Below are 23,834 nucleotides of genomic sequence, written 5' to 3' on the forward strand. Positions count from 1 at the left end.
ACTGTATATTCTTAAAATAAAAACATATAATCAATATTCAAAACATTATAAAAAAAACTTTATAATATCTAAGAATAACCTTAGTAGACTATAAAAAAAAGAATAATTATTTATTATATTAAAATTATCTCTATATATTTAATAATAATAATCTAAAAACTAAACTATTATAACTCTATTATAATAAATCTATCTCTAGATACTTTAAACATTTTAAAACTTATAAACTTCTATTTTAAAAATATTACTAACTTAAAATATATTAATATACCATTTAATAAACTAAAAACTATTATATTTATCATTATATTATTCTATCTTATAAAGTCTATTAAGAAATTCTTTATCTATTATCTATCCTTAAGTAAGCTTAATAAAATATATTAATAGACTTTATCATTTATCTATTTATTAGTCTAAGATTTAATATAATATTAATAATAATTAATTATTTAATTAAGATAAGATATTTTATTCTTTATAAAAGAATTTATAATACTAAAAAGACTATCTATTTATATATCTATTATATTTAGAAATTATATAAAATTTTAAAAACTATTATATCTGTCACAAGAATCGATAAGTCACAGCCAATGAATGTTATAGCAGACGCTATTACATAAGCACCCAACGAGATTTAAGCAATAATAAGCGAAATTATTATTAAGTACAATTACATATTACAGAAATAATACTAAAAAACAGCTATACCTTCAGCCTAACCACAGCTATTAATATAACAATACAATTATTATATATTGATGCCTTATTCCAACATACACCAAGCATGTAATCTAATGAAATAGAACTTCAATATATAGAAGCATAGCTTCTATATAATAAAGTAACAATTCTAAATATTAAAACATAGCTTCAATATCTTTTAATATATATAGACACTCATTTACCATTATATATCTAATTAATCATCTTTTATCTTCATCTTAAATAGCATACTATTATTTAGTATTCAATAAATCCTTTTATTATTACTATCATTCTTAATAAATAGTTACTTAATATTGATCTTATATTATTCTTTTATCTTATATTAATAGAATATCCTCTAAGATTTCCAATCTTAAAATAAGTTATTAATAACTTTTAATAATAAAAGATCCTTATAATATTTAAAGAGTTATAGATAAACAATATTATTTTTAATAATAATAGATAATAGTCATTCATCTTCTAATAGAATTAAATAAATTTTAATAACCAAGTTTAAAGATGCTCTTATTAAAATTACTGAATTTAAAAATATTATAGCTTAGCAACATATTAATAGCTTAGAATAAAGATTAAAAATTAATAAAATAGAATCATTTTTAGAAAAGTTTAAAATACTTAATATATTCCTTATTTAAATAAGAATCTACTTCTCTAATAACGCTATAAAGATCAACACTAAAAAAATAAAAATATTAATAGTATTTAATTTCCTAACTAAAGATATTATAAAATAGTTTATATTATATATTAAAAACTAGCTTAAAATAAGCATCAAATAAAAGGATTTAAAAACAATTTTAATATTTATAAATTATAGATATTTTATTACTAAGCTTAAACAATTTTATAGAGTTATCAACAAGAAACTAATAGTAATCTATAAGATTTAAAATATTCAGTAAATCTAATCTATAGAAGAATATATATCAATATATCTTCAAATCATTAGCAACCTTTATTATAGAGATTAAGCATACTATAACCAATACTATAACAGACTTAAAGAAAATGTTAAAGATATAATTTTAATAATAAATTCTTGATTAGAGATCTTTTATAAAATAATAAAAATGATATTATAGATTAATCTTTAATAATATAATCAACTTATAGAAAAGAAAGATTAATACTAAGAAAATCAATAAGTAAATATCTTATAGCCAAGAAAACTTTATTATAATTATAATAAAGATGTTAGAATATAGCTTAACATCATTATTAATAAGGAAGAAAAAGAATAAAAATATAAGAAAAAAACTTATTATAAATACGGATAAAAAGAACACTTTATAAAAAAATATCAATAAAAATAAAAATCTAATAATATTAACTATTAAAAGCAGCAACTATCAACTTATAACTCTCTATTCTATACTAGAAAATTACTGAAACAGATAATAAAAAAGAAAAAAAGATCTTAAGAAAACATAAAATAAAATTATTAAATAGAGATTTAAACAGAAATATAAATCAATTATAAAGCAATAAAGAAGCCTTAAAAAATCTAATAGATGCATCAAAAAAATACTTAAGGAAAATATAGCTCAGAAAGAAGATATTAACCCAGAAAAAGCATACCCTCACCAGAAAAATAAAGTTAGATACCAACCCATCTATAGGTAAAAGCCATCAATAAAACAGTATAATATAGATCAAAATACTGATAGTTCCTCATCAAAAAATGAAACTCAACATGATCTAACATTTCAAAACAATAATCAAAAAACAATAAATCATAAAGACTTAGATCAAAAATTAGATACCCTACAGAAATTAAAATTAGTAGAATCTATCAATTAATTATTTTAAAAATAGTTAACACAGAGGCTCATCAACATTAATAAAAAAAACTAAAAAAGATCCTAGGAAATAGAACAATAAATCCAAGATCAAATTAAGACATCTTAAAAATAAAAAAAAGATCTTAGAAATCTTAAAAAAGTTTCTAAAAATAGAATATAAAATCACAAAAACTTAAGATAAATTCGTAAAAGATATAGAAAATAAAAAATTATACTATTATACGCCTTTTAAGACAATATATTAGAAAGAATCATTCCAGATATAGTAATAACACATTAATATATATAAAAGATATTAAAAATAGATATTTAAAGAATACCTAATTTATAATAAAAACAATCTTAAATTAATTAAAAAAATAGAATAGCTATCTTATTTAAAAAAAATATATTTATATAATAGAATATTAAAATATATATATAATTATATCTATCATTACTATTTTAAATTAAGTAGATTTAGCTATTTAGAAGTATATTGGATGTTATGCTTTAATAAAGCATACATATATTACTGAATGAATAAGAATTTATATAAATGATTTTCTATATTACTAGAAGTCTTTTACTAACTAATATTTGAATATCTTAAAGAATATAAAGATTGTTAATATATATATAAAGAGATAAGATATCTAAGCTATAATTATTTTAAAAATATTAAATATAGAGTAGATAACTGCTATATATACTAAAGAAAGACAAAAATAACTAAAGAAAAATAGATATAATTTCAAGAAATATAGAAAAGATATTATCTATAATATATAAAGAAAGTTACTATTATAGTAGCTATTAATAATGAATTAATAGAATATATACTCATTATATAAGCTATAATTTATAAAAAATCAATAAGAGTATTCATTAATTCTGAAATATCAGTAAACTTTATTAGTAAAGAATTTATTAGGAAATATAAGATATTAATAAAGTAAATATAATAATAGTAGATAATTACTATTATAGATAGAATTATCTTTAATAAAGAATATCTATAGATAGTTAAGAATATAATTCTAAAGTCAGAAAAATATATTATAAATATAATATTTAGAATCTTATCTTTAAACCACAGTCACTATAATATAATTCTTAGAATAATCTAATTATAAAAATAGAATCTAATCATTAATTAGAAGAGATAAATATTAAAGATCAACAACAAAATATTACAAATAGATAGAAACACAGAAAAGCAATCTAAGATAAATATTACTAAGATTAATAAAATAGAACAAAGAATAGTACCAACTCGACCAAAATTAAAAGAAGTATACAAAAAAGAACTTACAGAAATACTTAAAAAGCTATCAAAAAATATTATAATTACATCAAATTATTTATGAAAAAAGAATATCAATTATTAATACATCCATCTAAGTATAAAATAATAATAAACCTAAAGCTAAAATTAGTATTAAAGTAAATCAAATAAAGATAGAAATTAATATAAAAGCTTAAAGCTAAAGATAAATTTATCAATAAATTTTATCCAGCTAGATATATTTAAGAGTCTAGGACAATAAATTCAGTATTAAATCTTTTTATATCAAAAAAAGATTCAACACTATAAATAATATATAATTACCAATCAATCAATAATCAAACAACAGATAATATAAATAAAATATTACACTAAGAATAAAAAAAAGATTTATTATAAAAAGCAAAAATTATAACAATATTTAATATTAAATAGGAATATTACAATCTAAAAATATATAAAGAAAACATCTATAAAACAGTATTTTTAACAGACAAAAGATTCTATAAATAGATTATCACCCTAATAAAACTAAAAAATCTATCAGTATAGTTTACACAATACATAATATATATACTCAGAAAATATTTAAACGATTTTATCACAATATATTTTAATAATATAATAATATTCTCAAAGGATCTTTATTAATATAATAAATATATTTGAAAGGTTATAATAAGACTTAAGAATACAGAACTCACTCTAGAAATTAAGAAATATGAATTTAATATAATATAAATTAAATATTTAAAAATAGTTTATACACTGAATAGGCTTAAGATACCAAAAAAAAAACTAAATATTATCCTAGAATAGCTAGTTCTAATGAATATTACAGATATATAATTATTTTTAGAAGCCATCAGCTATATATAAAAATTTATAAAAGGATATACTATCATTATAATCCTATTAACAGAACTAATAAAAAAGAATAAATTATTTAAATAAATAACAACGCGATAATAAGCATTTAGAAAAGTTAAGAAACTTATTAAATATATACCAATTTTAAAACTATATAACTTAGAATTATAGAACATTATATAAATAGATACATCAGGATATATAATCAAAACAATCCTAAAATAGATTAATAATAAAGAAATGCATACTATTATATTCTACTCAAGAAAATGTATAAAAGCTAAACTCAATTATAATACATATGATAGAGAACTACTAATAATCATTAAAATATTTTAATAATAGCGACATTATCTCTAAGAATCTAAATATAAAATTATTATAAAAACCAATCATAAGAATCTAAAATATTTCATAATAACTAAGGAATTATCAAAAAGATAAATATAATAATATAAAGAACTATTATAATATAAATATGCAATCAAATATATACTAAAGAAAAAGAATGTCACTATAAATATACTAAGTAGATAATCAGACTATATAATTAACATCAAAATATCAAAAATGAATATCTTAAAATAAGACTTAGGAGTACTATAATATAATTATAATACTATTCTAGTAGTAGCTATCAGAATTGAAGAATTAGAATTTAGAAAATAACTAAAAAAAAAAATAAAAAATAATAAACAAATTCAATAGAAATTATATGATAGAGTGATAATATTATAAGATGGATTAACAATATGAAACAGTATAATTAGAATACTATAGATAATAACTATAGAAGTTATTAAATGATATTATAATCTATTTAACTAAGGATATTGAGGAATTAATAAAATAATTAAAATAATAAATCAATTATATTACTTTCTATATCTTAGAAAAAAGATTAAGAATTATATCAAATATTATAAAGACTATAGTTAGAATAAATTATCAATATATAAATTTTATAGAAAGATATAGATACCTAAAATATTAAAAGAAATATAATAAAGTATTATTATTGATTTTATTTAAGGATTACCAGAATCAAAAAAATCTATTTTTAAAATAACCTATACTAACACTATAATAGTTATCAATAGACTAACTAAATATGTAATTCTATGACCAGTACTAAAAAATATGACTATAAAATAATATGTAAACCTCATACTGTAAGAAGTATTTTCATAGATCAGTTTATTAAAGGAAATTATTATAGACTAAGACAAGCTATTTACAGCAAACTATTAATAAATAATTATAAAAATATATAGAATAGAGTATAAGTTATTAATAGTAAATCATTAACAGACTAATAGTTAGTCTAAAAGAATAATTCAATTAGTTAAATAATATTTATAGAACTATATAGATTAAAAATAAAATAATTAGATATAAGTACTATCAATAATATAATTTATAATGAATAATACAATAAATATAATTATAAAATAAGTATTATATTGTATAAATCTTAGATACTACCTAAGAATAATATGGTCTAATGTATTAAGAGAAGGACTATTAGAGATAGTAATAATATAAGCTAAAAACCTTTAAACATTCTATTAAACAATTTTATAAAATATTAAATAGATAGAGCAAAGAATAAAAACCTATTATAATAGAAAGTATAAGAATATACTAATCCTTAAAAAAGAAAGAAAAGTTTACCTTCTACAATGAACTATAAAATAAAAAAATTTTAATATTCTAAGTAAGAGATTAAGCAATAAACTTAATATAATTAAATATAAATCTTTTAAAATTAAAAAAAAATTTATTAATAATAATTATAAACTCTAATTATTAATAAGAATAAAAATATATTCAATATTTTATATCTTATTATTAGAATCTATAAAAAATCTAAAAAATAATAAAAATAAAGTTAATAATGACAAATTCGAAGTCAACTTCATTAAAAAATAAAAGATAGAATAGAAAAGAATCTTTTATTTAATTAGATAAACAGAATACAGACCTAATCATAATTTATAAAAACCAATCAGACATTTAAATTATCTAGAAAAGATTCAAGCCTTCCATCATTAAGGAACTTAAAAAGTAAGAAATCAAAAGAATTATTTTTAGATAATTTAAAATAAGCCTAAAAAGTAACAGTAGCTATTTCATTAATTTATTATTCAATTAATTTTTATTTCTTCTCTCATTTCCTTTTCTCTTCTTCTTTTTGCTCTTCCTCTTTTAATCTTTTTAACTTAATAATATTCTATATATCTCTCACTATAAAATCATCAATATATTTCTAAAGAAGATCATTCTACAGCTTTAAATAATAAAGTTTTTTAAAAATCTCTTTCTTTTAAATATAAATTTAATTTTAGATAGCTATAAGCCGTTATCACTCTTTATTAAAAAAAGAAGTTTTTAATTTAATACATTTTTAATTTAAATGAGCGTATTCATTATAATAAAAAAATCTTTCAACCATCATATAAGACTTATATAAATTCATATAATAAATGTAAGGAATGATTATCTCAAAATCCTTATCTTTTAAATAATCAGTAAATTTTAATTTCTAAATACAAAAAGATTTCTTTAAAGATATAATTAGACTATTATTATAAATATAGAAAATTACAAAATAAAAACACTTATTTAAGAATATAGATATAGCTAACTATTTATTATACTATCAAAATACTAGCTTTTAAAGAAGAGGATTATTATAAGAATCAATAAGTCATAGCCAATAAATATTATAATAAATACTATTATATAAGTACTCAATGAGATTTAAGCAATAATAAATAAAATTATTATTAAATATAATTATATATTATAAAAATAATACTAAAAAACAGCTATATCTTCAGCTTAACTATAGCTATTGATATAATAATATAATTATTATATATTAATATCTTATTCTAATATACACTAAGTATATGATCTAATAAAGCAGAGCTTTAATATATAGAAATATAACTTCTATATAATAAAGCAATAATTCTAGATATTAAAATATAACTTTAATATCTTTTAATATATATAGACACTTATTTATCATTATATATTTAATTAATCATCTTTTATTTTCATCTTAAATAGTATACTACTATTTAATATTCAATAAATCCTCTTACTATTACTATTATTCTTAATAGATAGCTATCTAATATTGATCTTACATTACTCTTTTATTTTGTGTTAGCAGAATACCCTCTAAGATCTCTGATCTTGAGACGAGTTGTTGACAACTTTTGACAATATCTAACTAAGAAGCTATATTTATTAATAAATTTTAAAAATATCTAATTTATTATTTAAGAATTATATCTTTACTATCTATAGTCTATTATTTTAAAACTGATAGTCAAACTAAATATATTAATATAATTTTAAAATAATATTTATATATATATATATCTTATCTATAAGATAACTAAGCTAACTAGCTTTCTCTAATTAAATTTATATCCAACTCAGTCTATTTAAAGATTATAAAAATATCTTCATTTTATATTAATTATAGATTCTATCTAGTTATAGAATTTAATACCATCCTAATCTTTAATAAATCTACTAATTATAATATTAAAGAATTCATTTATCATATAAAAAAAATTATTAACTTTATTTAAACTAAAATATTATCTATATAAGTTTACTATAAGACTACTATAAATAGATATTATCAATCTACTTATTAATATTAAATAGACCAAAAAATCTAACTAAATATTAGAAATATCTAAATCTTTTAATTATAGAAGAAGCTAGATTAGAAAAATATAGAACCTTTTATAATTATTAAAACCATTAATCTAAATATATATTAATTAGATCTATCTATAAGTTTAAAAATATATTTAATATTCAATATCAATTTGCTTTATTCTATTGAGAAAAATTCTATTCTTAGATAATAATAGAAATTACTCTTATTTATTGAAGCTGATAGTATAATTAAATAAAAAGTAGAAGATATTCTAAACTCTTATTAAGAAAGATAAGGTTATAGATGTTCTTATTTGAAGTATATCATTAAATAGAATAGCTATAATAAATCAATTAATAAGTCTATTAAATATCTGGAAAATGTATAAGAAATTATTATTAACTTTTATTAATAATATCTTCAGAAGCCTGAATCTAACTTTAACAGAGCTTAGTCTTAAAAGAAGAGGTATTGTTATAGTGTTAGCTTGTTTATCTAATCTGTCGATCTACTCTTCTAGTCTAATTAAATATAACTATAGTTGCATTTTAATATAACTCTAATAAAAGCTATCTAGCTATAAGAATCCTGTTATAGCTCTTTAAGCTATGTCTTGTCTTTAATTCTGAATCTAACCTTATCAGTCTGCCTGTCTGTCTGGTCTGACCAGTCAATTGTCAATCCTCGATCCCATCCGTCTGCCGCACCCTGACATAAAGCCTATTTAGAGAATTAACTGCTTTAATTATAATTATCCATTCTCAATTACTAAATTATAATAGATATGATCTGCTATATCAATCGCTTCTAGTTATAATTTTAGCAGTCACATAGAGCCTTATAGTAAAATCAGTCTTATCAAAGTTATAAATATCTTCCAGTAAGATGCTATATTGCAATATAGTCTTTTATATACAGTTAAAAGACTTTTAAATTATCTTTAGATCTTCGCATTTAACACGCTCATAGTTATATCTTCAAGAAAATCGCGATTTGAGCTCAATGCGACGTTTAACAAGCCGATAAACCCAATTCTCACCAATCTGTTGATTACCATGTTGAGAAAGAAGAATATTAGCCATATCTCGTACAAGTGAAGACTGAGGAGGTAATCCTCACTTATCTAGATTAAGTATCCATTTAATAAGTGATTCCTCCTCATTCGCTGAAAGCTTATGCCCATTGGCACGTTTTTCAGCTTTATATGTGATGCCTTTAAGTCTATCACGAAGAGTCGTACGGGGAATATCATAGAGGCTTGCCGCTTCGCGAATATGTTGAATTTTTGCATTTTTAAAATCGGAAATAGCTAATTGGATCTTTCCCTCTATCTCAACAGATTTTGAAGAGTTTTTCTTGCGAATTGGTGGCATATTGGCGCGTTGAATTATATGGAATTGTTATGGAACGCGTTCTCGAGCGGAAGTGGGCGGGTGGATGGTGGATTACGTTATTTGGAATTGTGGCAGTGAGACTGTGATATGATCAGCCACTTATTATTGCTGCCTGATCTTGTATTTTAGATAGCCTCAACGCTGAGCGTTCCTTCGGACCTCAAGCGTTCAGTTTGTATGCCAATTGATCCCTTATATTCGGCCTCGCCCCCTCTGGTTCGCCTGCTTCTCATGAAATACCCTGACAAGTGGGTCCTAATTACGTGTTTTTATTGGCCTGTTTATGAATAATCCAATAGAAATTAAGAATATTTCTTGGTAATAGCTTAGTGATTGTTAGTCATCAGGTATTGGCTGAATTTAAAAATAAATAGGTCATATGAGCCATTTGAGAATATTCTTTTACTGTAAATAGTATAGCCCCTTGCGAAATTTGTTAACAAAAGTGGGCTTGACGCAAGGCTAGAAAAATTTGTCAAATCTGACAAAAATTTGTGTCATGTCAGGGACCCACCCTGACATGACCATTCCCTATCAAACAGGGAGGGCAGTCATGTGATATTAGAAAAATGCCGGAATATTTGCCACTAAGCAAATTGGGAAAGAAATTCGAAATGCCCAAAATTACGATCAATAGCGCTAAAACGCCATACCAAAAATTGGCATTGCTCAATTTTCAATACCTTACCACTGATGACAAATATTAGTGTATATTCGCATATAAATACGTCTAGATAGATAAGTTCTTTGCAGCTCAGACTCAGGCTTGTATCTCAATCCAACCAAATTTGCCACTAAACTCAATTTGTTCTAACGCGTAAAAAAGTTCGACAAAAGACTGTTGACCCCTATATTGCCTAATATTTTTAAACTTTAAGAGCTTTGTAATGCATTATTAATAAAGTCTCAAAAAATTCCACTCGTTCTAGGCCACCATGGGTATCCATCTGAAAGTTTAAAAACTCCGAGACTATTAACTATCTGGTAGCTTACCCGCTGCCAACAATATATAATCTTGAAATTCGTCTTTAACTGCGAAATGGATCTCTACAAACTACTCCAGATAAATGGATCCCTAAAACCCATGATGGTATTGTGCTGAAAGACAGTATGAACAATCAGTCACCGCACTCTGAATGGGATGAACTCCCAGGAATTGCTTGCCCATCAGGAGGGCATGGCAAACAAGCTCCTGTAAACGCTGCATCTGAGTCGCTGCAACGTGCTCATGATATGCTGCACAGTTTAAATATAGAAGAGCTGTGCTCGCCACAATTCGGTTTGATCATCAAGGATCTGAATGTATTTAGACCATATGGAGGGCCGAAGCTGCAGAGTACCATAGCATCGGTCTTGATGCTATCATCATGGGTTAGGGGTCTTTTCCCCTTCGGCCGCTCAGAAAACTATAAGCATGTCTTACATAACCTGGATTGTTTCTTGCGGGTGGAGAGATGTTGATGGTGCTTGGGAGACCTTCTAGCGGTCGCTCGACGTTCCTTAAGACCGTTTGTGGTGAACTACGAGGTCTAAAACTCCACGAGGATTCGATAATTCATCATAATGGCCTTTCCATGGAGCATATGCAAAAGGGAGCCCGACTCAAGACAGTTTATAACCATGAAAGAGACTATCACATGCCAGAGTTAACGGTTCGTCAAACCTTGGAGTTTGCGGCAGCTGCAAGAACCTCGGCTGGCTTGAATCGAAGTGATCATATCCAACAGTGTACTAAAGTAGCCTTGGATGTATTCAACCTCTCCACTATTGAAAACATGCCAGTTGGAAGCGAATATCACCAGACTATTTCCAATGGAGAGAGGAAAAGAGTCAGCATCGCCGAAACGGCTCTGTCTCTCGCACCGATACAAGCATGGAATCATTGTACACGGGGATTGGACGCAAAAACTGTCTCCGATTTTGTGAGTTCATTACGCATTTCGGCTAATATCACATATAGTTGTCACATCGTGTCCTTGGACCAAGCATCAGAAGCAATTTACGGTACCTTTGACAAAGTGATCTTGTTATATGAAGGTCGTCAAGTATTTTACGGCCGGTGTGACCGAGCAAAGGATTACTTTATTCAAATGGGATGGTGGTCACCGCCTAGTCAGAATACTGCAGACTTCCTTATTGGGATCACAAATCCGCAAATTCGCCAAGCTCGGCAAGGCATGGGGGAGGTGGTACCTCGAACGCCGAGGGAGTTTGAAGAATATTGGAAACGCAGTGCCGATTACAGGGACCTTAGAAATGAGGTTAGCCAGTTTCAGGAGTCACAGACCCAAGGTTTTGCAGGACGCAGTCCTTGGAGAAAAGAGAAATATAGCGCATATGTTATCACACCTGCAATGCAGATCGGTCTCTGTACTAAACGAGCTTGCCAGAGGTAAGTGTTTCCGTCATTAACATCAACACATCTGAATAACCTTTACTGAAGGGTCTGGAACAACAAATCACCGTTGCTAACGATTATAATCGGTCGCATTGCAATGGCTTTCATACTTGGATCTGTATATTATGGGTCAGTTATAATCTAGGTTCCACAGGTCTGTAAGAGATTTTATGGTAACAATTTATAGGACCCCGGACACTACAGCGGGATTCCAGAGCCGAGGATCTATTCTTTTCTTTGCAGTAGCGTGAGTAATGTTGTTCATCATAATTATTCTAGCTGATATTCATTTTAGAATAAATACTTTGATGAATACCATGGAGATTACGTCTTACCACAATATACGTGCCATCGTCCAAAAGCAAGCCGCGTATGCGTTTGTTCACCCATTTGCAGAGGCTGTTGGGAGACTTTTTACGGATATACCAATCAAACTTATCACTGGAATAAGCTTCAATGTCGTTTTATATTTCCTTGCTGGGCTGGTACGGACTCCCTTATGTTCCTCGAATCTCTATTCCTGTCCCGTCATCCACCTCCCTCTTCACAGCGGCTGCAATAAATGATGTTGTAATCAACGTGCTAAAAGTCTTTATGAAGCGTCGAGAACCCAGTCAATTCTTTATCTTTCTTCTCTTCGTCTTCGTCGGGACGTTGACAATGTCTTCAATATTCCGGGCTATTGCGGTGGCAACAAGAAGTACAAATCAAGCCATGACACTGGTAGGGGCGCTGATCACTATTTATATTCTCTACATGGGTTTTGTCATACCTCTTCCGATAATGAAACCTTGGTTCTCCTGGATTCGCTGGCTTAACCCCGTCTTCTATGTGTACGAGGCTCTGATTATCAATGAGTTCCATGGACGGGAGTTTGTATGTTCTCAATTTATCCCAGACTATGAGAATCTCATAGGGAACACATTCGTTTGTTCCATGAGCGGGGCCTTAACTGGGGAAAAAACCGTTCTTGGTGACAATTATATCTTTGTGCAGTACGGTGCTGCTTTCAAAAGTCTATGGCGCAACTTCGGTATTATAATCAGCTTTTGGGTGTTTTTCCTTGGAGTATCCTTGTTCGCTAGTGAATTCCAATTTGAACCACTTTCTGCGGCTAGAGTTACGATTTTCCGACGTTTTTCTCCTCCAGCACGCCGTCAATGCGTTGAAAATCAGATGGATGACTGGAAAGACTCATCCCCGAGAGATACTGGTTCTCAGATTCCTCTCAGCAATGAGCATGAACATTATATGTTGAAAAAGCAGTCTAATGTTTTCACGTGGAAGAATATATGTTATGACATCACCAGAAGAGGAACTAGTCGGCGTCTTCTGGACAACTGTTCAGGATGGGCAAAACCCGGGACCTTGACAGCAATCATGGGTGTCTCAGGTTCCGGGAAAACAACACTGTTGAAGGTTTTGGCACAATACCCATCCGATGGGACTGTCAGCGGAACAATCCAATTGAATGGTAGGACAGTGACCGCTATGGGCTTTCGGCCATTCATAGGATTCGTCCAGCAGGAGGATATCCATTTGCCTACAGCCACGGTGCGAGAAGCTCTCCGCTTTACGACTCGTCTCCGGCGACCTGATACTGTGTCTGAGGACGAAAAGTATGCATATGTTGAAGAGGTGATCAGCATGCTCCATATGGAGGAGTATGCTGATGCGGTTATTGGTCTGCCTGGGACTGGGCTGGATGATTTGCAGAGGATATTACTCGGTTTAGGATTAGAACTGGCAACTAAACCTGCATTCCTTTTTCTAGATGACCCTACCCGTTCACTTGATACGCAGTCCTCATTATTAATCTATCGACTTCTCCGACGGCTCTCGGATGCGGGATTAGCTGTGATCTCCACAGTCCATCAGCCAACAGCTTCTGTGTTTCACCTCTTTGACCATCTCCTACTCCTAGAGAATGGCGGTAGGACTGTGTACTTTGGCGAGACCGGTCATGGTTCTTCTATTGTGCTTAACTATTTTGCGCTACATACTTCTCAAGAGTGCGAAGAGACCGAAAGTGTAAGTCTTATACAGATGTATACCTCTTTTACAGAGATAACTTAAACTAACTTTACTTGACGCTGTTAGCCGGCGGAGTACCTTTTGCGAATGTCTAACATGCCTACTGTGGAAGGGGAACGGTCTTCCACATGGCAGAAGAGTCCAGAGGCTCGGCATATCCAGGACAAAATCGACCATGTCAAGCAGACTCGTGAGGTTGCTCAGTGCGAGCAACACCTAGCAGATATAAAACACCGTGGTTTCGCCTTGCCATTTTATCGGCAATTATTTATTGTTACGCATCGTGTTTTTCAGCAGTATTGGCGTGATCCAGCATATATCTACGGGAAGCTTCTCATGGCAATAGCAACGGCACTTCTCATTGGGTTTTCCTCTTTTAAACCAACGATGACTTTATCAGGATACCAATCAGTATTATATGGTATTCTGAATTTAATGGGAGTATTAGTGAATTTAATCCAGCAGTAAGTTCTACTCTTATATTTGATGCTTAGACCACTCTAATCACGAACTCCATTTCTAGGACAATGCCTAACTTTATCCTCCAACGGTCCCTATATGAAGTCCGTGAGCAACCGTGTAGACTTTATGCATGGCCTATCTTCATTCTCGCCAACATCATTGTTGAAATTCCATATCAGATATTCTTTGCCTTCCTCGTCTGGGTAAGCTTTTACTTTCCAATTTTTGGGGTGCAGCAAACATCTCAACAGCAGGGCCTAATGCTCCTATTTTTGATACAACTTTGTATCTTTGCCATGACGTTGGCCACCTTGATCATATCTGCCCTTCCTGATGCGGATACTGTGGGTGCTACATTTGCGTTCATCTTCATGGTAGCGTTCAATGGAGTGCTTCAGCCACCTGGCGCTCTACCTGGCTTTTGGATCTTCATGTACCGACTCTCGCCGTTGACATATTTAATATCTGGGATTACGGCAACGGGGCTCCATAGTCGTCCAGTTCATTGCTCATCCGCTGAGACGAATATCTTTGACCCTCCAAGTGGGATGACGTGTGATGAATATCTTGCATCGTACTTGGAAACTGCAGCGGGAAAACTATATAATCCGTCCGCAATTCGAAACTGCGAATATTGCCCCTTCAGCTACGCAGACCAGCTCCTTGGGATTAGTGGATACTGTATGTATTGAAATTTCTAACGTATCATATTGGTCATAATCAGATTTACGTTTGACTAACATGGCCTGAACGAAATCACAGACTACAATGACCGGTGGCGAAATTGGGGGATTGGATGGGCGTATGTTGTTTTTAACATTTTGGGCTCCATGCTGCTGTATTACATTTTTCGGGTTCGACGTTGTCATCCCATTTCAGGCATTGGTCACCTTATTGGCAACCTGTTCGCACACATGCCCAGATGACACCTCAATCTACATAGTGGATAAGTGGCTTGTTAAGTCTTGGTTAAGAATTAGTTTTATGAGATCATAATAATTAAACCTGGGTATGCGATGCAACAAGCGACAATCACGCTGTCATCAGTGTCCTCGAACGATCAATAGCACTGTCATCCCTAGCAGTTTTGTGTTATGGATTTCCGAGTCCCATTGGATGAATCAAACTTTTATAACTGAGCTTCGACAGCTCTGAACTCCACATGTTTAGGCCTGGGAGGTACAATGGGAATTAACTCCGAGAAAAAGTGTACGTATATAGGGTAACAATTAACGATGTCGCCCAGGATTGATTGCTAATAATTAGAATTTTACCGCATCTATAAATGTCATAGACTGAAACAAAAATTAGGAACTAATCGGATATTGAAATATAGCATGTACAACAGATAGTTAAAGCTGACCCAGGAACAGGCCTTAACTTCTAGTCTATATCCGCAAATAATTAGCTTATGCTTGACAAAAAGGTCTGTTTAATGTAAACGGTGCCTAACCTTCTTGCATCTCCTTTAGATGTTTGGATTATTCAAACATCCTCGGCCTCAACGTCATAAGCAAGTGGTTTTTGACCCAAGCCTAGCTTGTCGAGATTGAAAACCCCGTACAAGGACAACGCTGTGGACATAACTTGCTCTTGGATCCAGAAACGAAAAGGACTCATCTTCTTCCGCATGTCACCATTCCGTTCAGCAGTCTTGTAAAACATATCTACTCGTGGCCTCCTCTTTTCCTCGTAGACGTTGAAGACATCTGATAACGAACGATGGCTCTTCAAGGAGTTAGAAAGTAAAAAGACATCTTCCAATGCCATCGACACTCCTTGACTGGCATGCGGTTGCATGGCATGAGCCGCGTCGCCTATGATTAGACACCGGCCTTTATACCACTTTCCACCTAGGCCCAGTCGAAACACGGGGTAGAATTTCAGTACTTCTGTTTGAGAGACAACCTTTATCATAAGCTCTCCCCATTCGCCTTTACCACCATGAATCAAATCAAACAAGTTCGATTTGAAATTAGAAACCTCCTTTTTACCCTGCTCTTCCCAGCCGTCACGTGTATCTTCGCCAGGGGGCAAAACAATCTCACGAGAGAAGAACCAATAGATCATATTTCCGGATGAGGTGCAGGGTGATAATGCAACCATGCCATCGGCTGTAAGAGTGACATTGAGAGCATCCATCGATGAGGCTATTGTAGGCAAGTTTGCTGTGGGAAGAAGCGAAAACATACTCGAAATTCCGGAATACTCTGGTAACTTGTCTGGATCTACATACATTCGCCGGACAGAAGAATGGATACCGTCGCAACCGAGGAGGAGGTCTGCCGTGTCAACCGTATCATCCGAGAAAATTGTGGTAACTCCTTGCTCGTTTTCCTCAATCTTGACCAAATGCTTCCCAAAATGAATTCGAATCCCTTCTTGAGCAATTGCATCGTATAGCACATCCATCAGATCCGTTCTCCGTATTCTCAAATACCCAAATCCTGTAACCTGCCTACTCCGAGAAGTCATATCCATCTGACCCATTACCGAACCATCGAGGGAATGAACCACTAAGTTTGATGTCTCGGCGCCTCGGGAACAACAGGCCTCATAGAGGCCCAATCGATGTAGTAGTCTGGAGCCATTCGATGGAATTCCAATAGCTCCCCCCAGAGTAGATGGCTCTGGGCGAATTTCATATACCACAGGGACGATGTCGTTATGTTTATGAAGACGAAGAGCCGCCAATAAACCCGCTGGTCCGGCTCCAATTATAATAACCTAAGATTGACCCTGTCAGATGATACCAACGATTTTTAACAGAATGAACTGTGACAGGAGCTAGAAGCGGGGAAAAGAAGTTGTATTACCTTTTGGATATGAGCCATTGCAGCTCAAGGGTCAATACTGGAAGTGGACCGGAGATTGTCCAAATGAAATCTTAACGAAACACTAGGCCAACCCTTAATTTAACTGGTTTCGATTTCACTGTACTGTATCTCTAGGCCTCGATTTCGTAAAGTTACAACTGATCATTCCAGTAACGATCCGACAGTGTTATCTGTTGAATTATGTGTTGGAGTGTCGAGGTAAACAGAATTTGGGCGACGTCCACGCCCTCTATTTAGATATGCAATCATGTGTCATATCCAACTAAAAGATGGGTCTTTCCACGAGAAGTTAAAAAGCTAATGACCGGTTTCGGCAATATACCATTTTCAGCTAGTCCTGTTATGATCGGCAGCTAAGACGCTTCGGTTCGAACGGCCTTGCAACAAATTCCTTGATTGACCTTCATGCTTAATCCTGCTGGTACAGTACCCCTGAAATCGATGGGGTGGTGTTTTGTTGGGCTATCAACTGCCTATTGAACCCGCAGATGATTTCATCTTGCACAGAGGTTGTGCATTATTTTTTGAGCAGAGGCTTATTATTGAAGGTTAAGTTACGTGGTTGCCAAGATGTGAGTAATCGCTTACGTAAACAAAGGGCCTACGCGATCCCCCACTTTTCGCCTGTCCTTCGAGCCTCTACAGAAAGCTGATCTTAATGGCTGATCACTTACAGTAAATGCAGTACGTGTCTTAGAGAGCTAGGCTCATTACTGTACTGTATCTTTGCTTCAAATATGCTCTGGATTAAATACTTCAATCTTCGAACAATAAATTTGCCATCGCAAGGTTTAAATATTCAAGCTGAAAATAGTCAGGTTATTCTCAGACAGTTCCGTGTCAGGAGCGTCACCTGACTTACTCTGCTTAGCTTGGTAGGTGGCAGAATCGGGGCCCCTGCTAGCGGCCAACCGTCTAAGAATGAGATAACACCCAACTAAAGGAAGCCCAGGATACCCCTTGCATGGCGGAATCAGCAAGCCACAAAGAAGATATAACTGACTGCAGGTCATGCCGGCGTTGTCGCCTGAAGAAGGTAACAACCCCTCCGCTTGATGAGCTTTGAACTTGGAAGTAAATCTCATCCCAGGTGCGATGCGATGGCGGCAAACCTCATTGCGGTTATTGCACTCTCCAACAACAACAGTGTGTTTATCCGCCAGATGCGCGATACCGGCAGAGTGCAGCAGAGCGACCGCCAGGACTCGGACTGTTTGCACTATCTCAGAGGTCAAACATTATCTCCAACCACAATCCGACCGAAGCTACCCCCGATTCCCATATACCTTCTCCAGTCGAGGTTTCGCTAGGGGTTGGAAAACATGGCATCAACCAGGCAGAGAGGCATGTAAATTCGAATCCGGATACCGGACCATCATCGAGGTCTGCTGATTTCATTCCGTCCAGCGCAACGACGATTTCTCTCGAATCTCACATGCCTGAAAGTGATGACATTGAGGGAGATGCAAGCAGCTCTGGTGTTGGTATTCTTTCATCTCTTCACAGGGCATTCAATTACGCAGAAGGCCCTAAGAATGCTTCACACGATGCAGACGACGAGACTACCAAGGAGAAACTCATGTCTTACAGCGCTATGTGGCGACAACAAGAGACCCTTATATTACAACCAAATACGGTTGATAAAGTTGATTTTGACGGATTAAGCCCGGAAATGGCAACTCATTTAATCGATCTTTATTGGAACAATCAACACATGATATGGCTTATCGCATATCGACCTGCGATAATGGAGAGCCTTCTTCAAGGAGGCCAATACATGAACAAGCTGTTGCTGAATGCTTTTTACCTCTGTGGATCCCTCCTTAGCGATCGGCCTGGGGTTCGGTTTGTAGAGGGAGATTACGGCACATTTGGAATGTCCTTCTATGCGAGGATTCGCCAACTACTTGTTAACGAAATCGGAAAATCGAGTATTCCCACTACCGTGGCTTTACTCCTCTGTGGGGTTTCTCTAGTATCTCTAGGTATGACTGGCGAAGGTTGGGCATCATGTGACTTAGCACATCGAATGTTGGCAGACTCGGACCGTCATTCTGAGCAGTTTCTCACCCACGTCGAAGTTGAAATGCGAAATCGATTACGCATGGGGGCATTTTCTATCAACATGGCATTGGCTCTCTATGTTGGGTGTACGCCTTTTACTGAACTTCGTGACCTCCAAGAGCAGGCCAACGTTTTGGACACCTACGAGGAACTGGAAATGTGGCCATCCCAATCGCCATGGATTGATCCTTCTGGTAACTCATCTTCTCAAGACTTTCAACAAACCCCGACTCATACTATTTCGACATTTGTTGCCCACGTTCAATTGATGCAGATAGCTTCAGACGCCCTTCAATCATTATATCACGAGGATTCGGAGCCAGTGGGCCTCATTTTCTATTTGCAGAAACAATCCGCAATAGAGCAGCGACTCACTCATTGGTTACAGTCGCTTCCTAACCATCTCCACTTTGACCTAGATATAGACCCACTGCCTCTACCGCATCAGACGACATTATTGTGTGTATATTTATACCCAGTCTCGATCGAAGGCTGACAAAAGTGTAGATTGGTTTTCCATGCTGTAAAATTACTGACGTTGCGACCGCTCTTAGAACGGCCTGGTCTGCGGTGTTGTTTAGACAGCGTCGACCGAACGACTGCCGAAAATGCTTGTGTAGAGGAGGCAGTAGCTATATGGCGGCTTCTCAGCAGATACAGAGAAAGATTCACCCTCCGACGTTCCTCAATATTGCTATCCTTTTCAGGGTACGTTGCAATTATGACGATGCTCGATAATTCTGCGGCAGTTCAGACAGGCTCAACACTTCCCATTAGTTCTCTATGGTTCATGATGCTAGAAATGAAGAATGGACCTAACCCAGGCCTCCAAAAGCCTCTCACGAACGTACGAGTGAAATTAGCTCATTTCTACAGTGGATGTGCGGCTCATAGTGACGTTGGGTCTCAAGAAAGCACCTTTAATGAAGTGATTCAGGGCCACGCAATGATAGATGACACTTCACACGATGACCCGCAAGGCACTGCAGCAACTATTGCAAGTCCCCTGGATCTTTTGCTCATCCACAAATCTCCCGAGCAAAGTGCAGATGTACGACAAGCCCAGAGTGTAGGACGTCATATGTCCACGACTGACAACCCACAGCCGTCTGCTGATGATGAGGCCTATAAGCTTGTTAGCCGATTCATCAATATTCAGACTCCCGGCACCACTACTGGGTCTCCACGCTGGTTGCAAGCAGCCGGGTTAATAGCAGAAACTTGCCCACTGTTACGCGACGTCCTCGAGGCAACGTCAAGATTATTTTTGGCGAAGACTATCAAGGACACGGAAATAGAACTGGATGCGCAGCAGAGATATGGTTCCGTTCTTAGTCGGGTACAGTCTTCCTTGAGACAGCCGGATGAATCATCATCTACTTGGCTATTATTGTCCATTGCTGTGGTTACTATTTTTGAGGTATGTATCCCACTCATAATGGGAATAATACTCAGCTCTACTAGATGCTTCAACAGCGAAGTGAGAATCCTATTGTTTGTCACTGGGGCGCTCTTCTCACGCTTATTGAAAAGAGGGGTCCATTGCGACACGTCCATGGCATTGAACGATGCTTTTTTATTGAATTAAGATTACTTTGGGTATGTTTGGTATAGTGTTGCAAGATTACATAAAATTAATCAGCACACCTAGGTTCTATGGTCAGTAGAATTTCGCAGACCAACATTTCTTTCACTGGAAGAATGGAGGACCATTCCCTGGACACAAACGGACGTGCAAAAGGATGCCCTACAACATCTCTTAGATACTGTGTTAGAGATTCCAGCCTTCCTCAGGCAATGTGATAGGTATACCGAGATGTCAAATGACCCCTCTATACCCGCCCAGGAGAGCACACTAATGATGCGGAGTATGCAATCCTGGGCTTTTATTCTCAGAAATCGGCTCCAGCAGTGGAAGGGAGATTATGCTGATGATTACCCAGCTGGTCAGCCATACGAGTGCAACCAAAATGACACACTGCCTATCTTTCAATGTTGGAACAGGGAAAGAGACATCGTTATTACTCCGACGGCATTTATGTATCCTGACCTAGTCCTTGCGACAAGCCTATGCATTTATAAGGCCATCCTCCTTAGTCTCAGTAACGAGGTCGTCTCCGCTGATTTTATTACTCAAACCAAGAAATATTCCTATGCATGCGACATATGTCGGAGTATTCAATTCTATCTACAGGCAAATCATGGAAATGTGACCATGCAGATTCTTTATCCTCTGCGGATCGCATACCAGGTTTTTGAGGAAAGATCAATCGAAAGGCAGTTTGTTGAGGATATATCTGAATTTATTGTGAAACAGTATCATTTCGAGGCATTCCCCAGTCTAGTTACAGCAACAACTCCGCCCGATAATTCTGTGTTAAACCAACAAATATAATCCGCTTGGCAAGCGGTGAAATTTACGATCTTGCCACATTCATCATATCTCGCCTTAGGCCAAAGGTCCCGTAAGAAGCCGTTCTTGTACAAAATGTTAGATTTCACATTGTCAGTTGGAGATAGTGGGGTCTGTAAGTCAACCGCTTCCTACCTGCACTTTGAGGTTCGGCGGAGAGCGATTTACTACCAAAATGCATTTGCTATTTAGATTCTTAATAATGATATTTGAAGGGGCTTCCATCACAGGTTAATGAATTTAGATTAAAAATAAATCTAAAGAACCATAGAGGGGCAAAGAATTATATAAGCAATTGACTAATTTAAGAATAATTTATAATGAATTATATCTAAGGTATTGATTGTTAAGAATAATACTCCCGGAGAAAGTTAAATAGCTTGAGTTCACATAGTTGCATCAAATTGTAAGCGCTATGGACCTTAATTCTAGACATATACCCGGGTCGCATTCTCGGAGTCACGGCTGATATTCAGAGTTATGAATGATGATTATAGCAGCAATTAGACGTGCGAGGGCTATAGGAAGACAGACTGCGGGAAGATAGACTTCCAGCACTTCTCAAACAGAAAGTGAAATGAAATGAAAATTTCATGCCCTCAGATGATTTATCTCATAAGTTAAAAAGAAGGAAATGTTCTTTTCAAGTTGTGATGAAAATAATTCATCGTTCTAGGTGATCGATAAGATACTTGGAAGAACCAGCCAATATGCTGTTTTAACTGTACAACGAGTTCTCCTCGTACGAAATGGATACGGTAAAGTTCAGCTGTATTTCTCCAAGGCTTAACGGACATTTTCTTTAAAGGAAACTATCCTTGTTTTCAATATGTGTAACAGGGATAGGCCCAGGAAGCATGTTTAGGCCTGATCCGGCAGGACCGGGGGACTCAGGATCATCCCGGGGGTCAATTATGACTTATCATAATTGATACCATGAGGCCCCGGGCATGATGCAAGTACCCCTCACCTCGCAATATATGCCTTTATCTAGTTAGATTAGGTATCAATGACCTGAGATAGGGACTCAGACATATAGGCTTGGTTTCCCACCCGGAGGGAGGAAACCAAGCAATATCTTTTGTATAATCTTTGACATAACTTTCAATATAAGCCTACTCGGCTTCGAATAGCCTTCGGCTCGAAGCCTTCCCTAACTATATAATCTAAACCGATAGCTTCCTCCCTAGTAGCCTTGCTCTATAGCATCAATATCAATCGGTGAAGCTTCAACTCACCCACGTCTAGTCTATCCAGACACCCCCGGACACGGCCCTGCCAGGCCGTGTTACAATATGTCTGTCTAAAGGTAGTATGACGAGGAGCACAAGAAGCTGCCAACGTGTGCAACATTTGCGATAACTGGTTCATTGTGAACTTGATATGACTGTGTTTGATGCGTTCTCCTCTTTACTCGCGTTATGAGACCAAGTATAGTTAGATTTAGTCCCTATGACCTTATCCAGCTGGTGGTTATAAACTTGATCAGAGAACTCCGGGGAGGGTCAAGCAATGTCTTTTGTAATGGCATTTGATGTTACTATTGCAATTAATATCCGGCTTTGGATTGGAAGTTCATTTAGTATGCCATAATACAGGCATTCCAGACACCCCTGGACCGGTTATCTACCGCGTCAAATACGAGGAAATACACATCAAACACCAGTGACGAACAGTATACTGGCGATAATACGCTACTATGACCGAAAGAACGGCAAGATCAGATTGGGCTGTTGATGATGTACTTGTTTCTTTCATCTTTGGACTTAGAGGATTAAATGGCCGGCTTCACGGTTGAGGGTGCATTCCTCTACACTATTGACAGCCACCAGGAACCAGAGGTTTCCAGATCTGCAAATCGACAGATGAT

The 23,834-nt window shown here is 33.8% G+C and overlaps 4 protein-coding genes across 4 annotated transcripts; 3 read left to right on the forward strand and 1 right to left on the reverse strand.

Annotated features, from left to right (window-relative positions):
- Window positions 1–11,210: 11,210 nt before the first annotated feature.
- Window positions 11,211–15,576, forward strand: BGW36DRAFT_429527 (ABC-2 type transporter-domain-containing protein; the record flags this gene model as incomplete). The annotated part of the gene is made up of 8 exons (XM_046220707.1): window positions 11,211–12,148; window positions 12,200–12,283; window positions 12,342–12,401; window positions 12,450–12,639; window positions 12,755–14,185; window positions 14,255–14,652; window positions 14,712–15,331; window positions 15,413–15,576. 8 exons carry the CDS (start codon window positions 11,211–11,213, stop codon window positions 15,574–15,576), a joined length of 3,885 nt encoding a protein of 1,294 aa, XP_046070802.1.
- Window positions 15,577–16,135: 559 nt separating this feature from the next.
- Window positions 16,136–17,484, reverse strand: BGW36DRAFT_429528 (FAD binding domain protein; the record flags this gene model as incomplete). Its single annotated transcript, XM_046220708.1, has 2 exons — window positions 16,136–17,377; window positions 17,467–17,484. The coding sequence occupies 2 exons, from the start codon at window positions 17,482–17,484 to the stop codon at window positions 16,136–16,138; spliced, it is 1,260 nt and encodes a 419-aa protein (XP_046070803.1).
- A 1,750-nt stretch (window positions 17,485–19,234) lies between these two features.
- On the forward strand, window positions 19,235–20,269 carry BGW36DRAFT_270811 (uncharacterized protein; the record flags this gene model as incomplete). Its single annotated transcript, XM_046210146.1, has 2 exons — window positions 19,235–20,010; window positions 20,059–20,269. Coding segments are annotated over 2 exons (987 nt in total), but the record flags the coding sequence as incomplete, so codon positions are not given.
- Window positions 20,270–20,632: 363 nt separating this feature from the next.
- Window positions 20,633–21,946, forward strand: BGW36DRAFT_298964 (uncharacterized protein; the record flags this gene model as incomplete). The annotated part of the gene is made up of 3 exons (XM_046211485.1): window positions 20,633–20,971; window positions 21,016–21,150; window positions 21,203–21,946. 3 exons carry the CDS (start codon window positions 20,633–20,635, stop codon window positions 21,944–21,946), a joined length of 1,218 nt encoding a protein of 405 aa, XP_046070805.1.
- Between the last annotated feature and the right edge of the window lie 1,888 nt (window positions 21,947–23,834).

This window comes from Talaromyces proteolyticus (genome assembly GCF_021365285.1).
Source record: "Talaromyces proteolyticus strain PMI_201 chromosome Unknown BGW36scaffold_8, whole genome shotgun sequence".
Lineage (NCBI taxonomy): Eukaryota > Fungi > Ascomycota > Eurotiomycetes > Eurotiales > Trichocomaceae > Talaromyces > Talaromyces proteolyticus.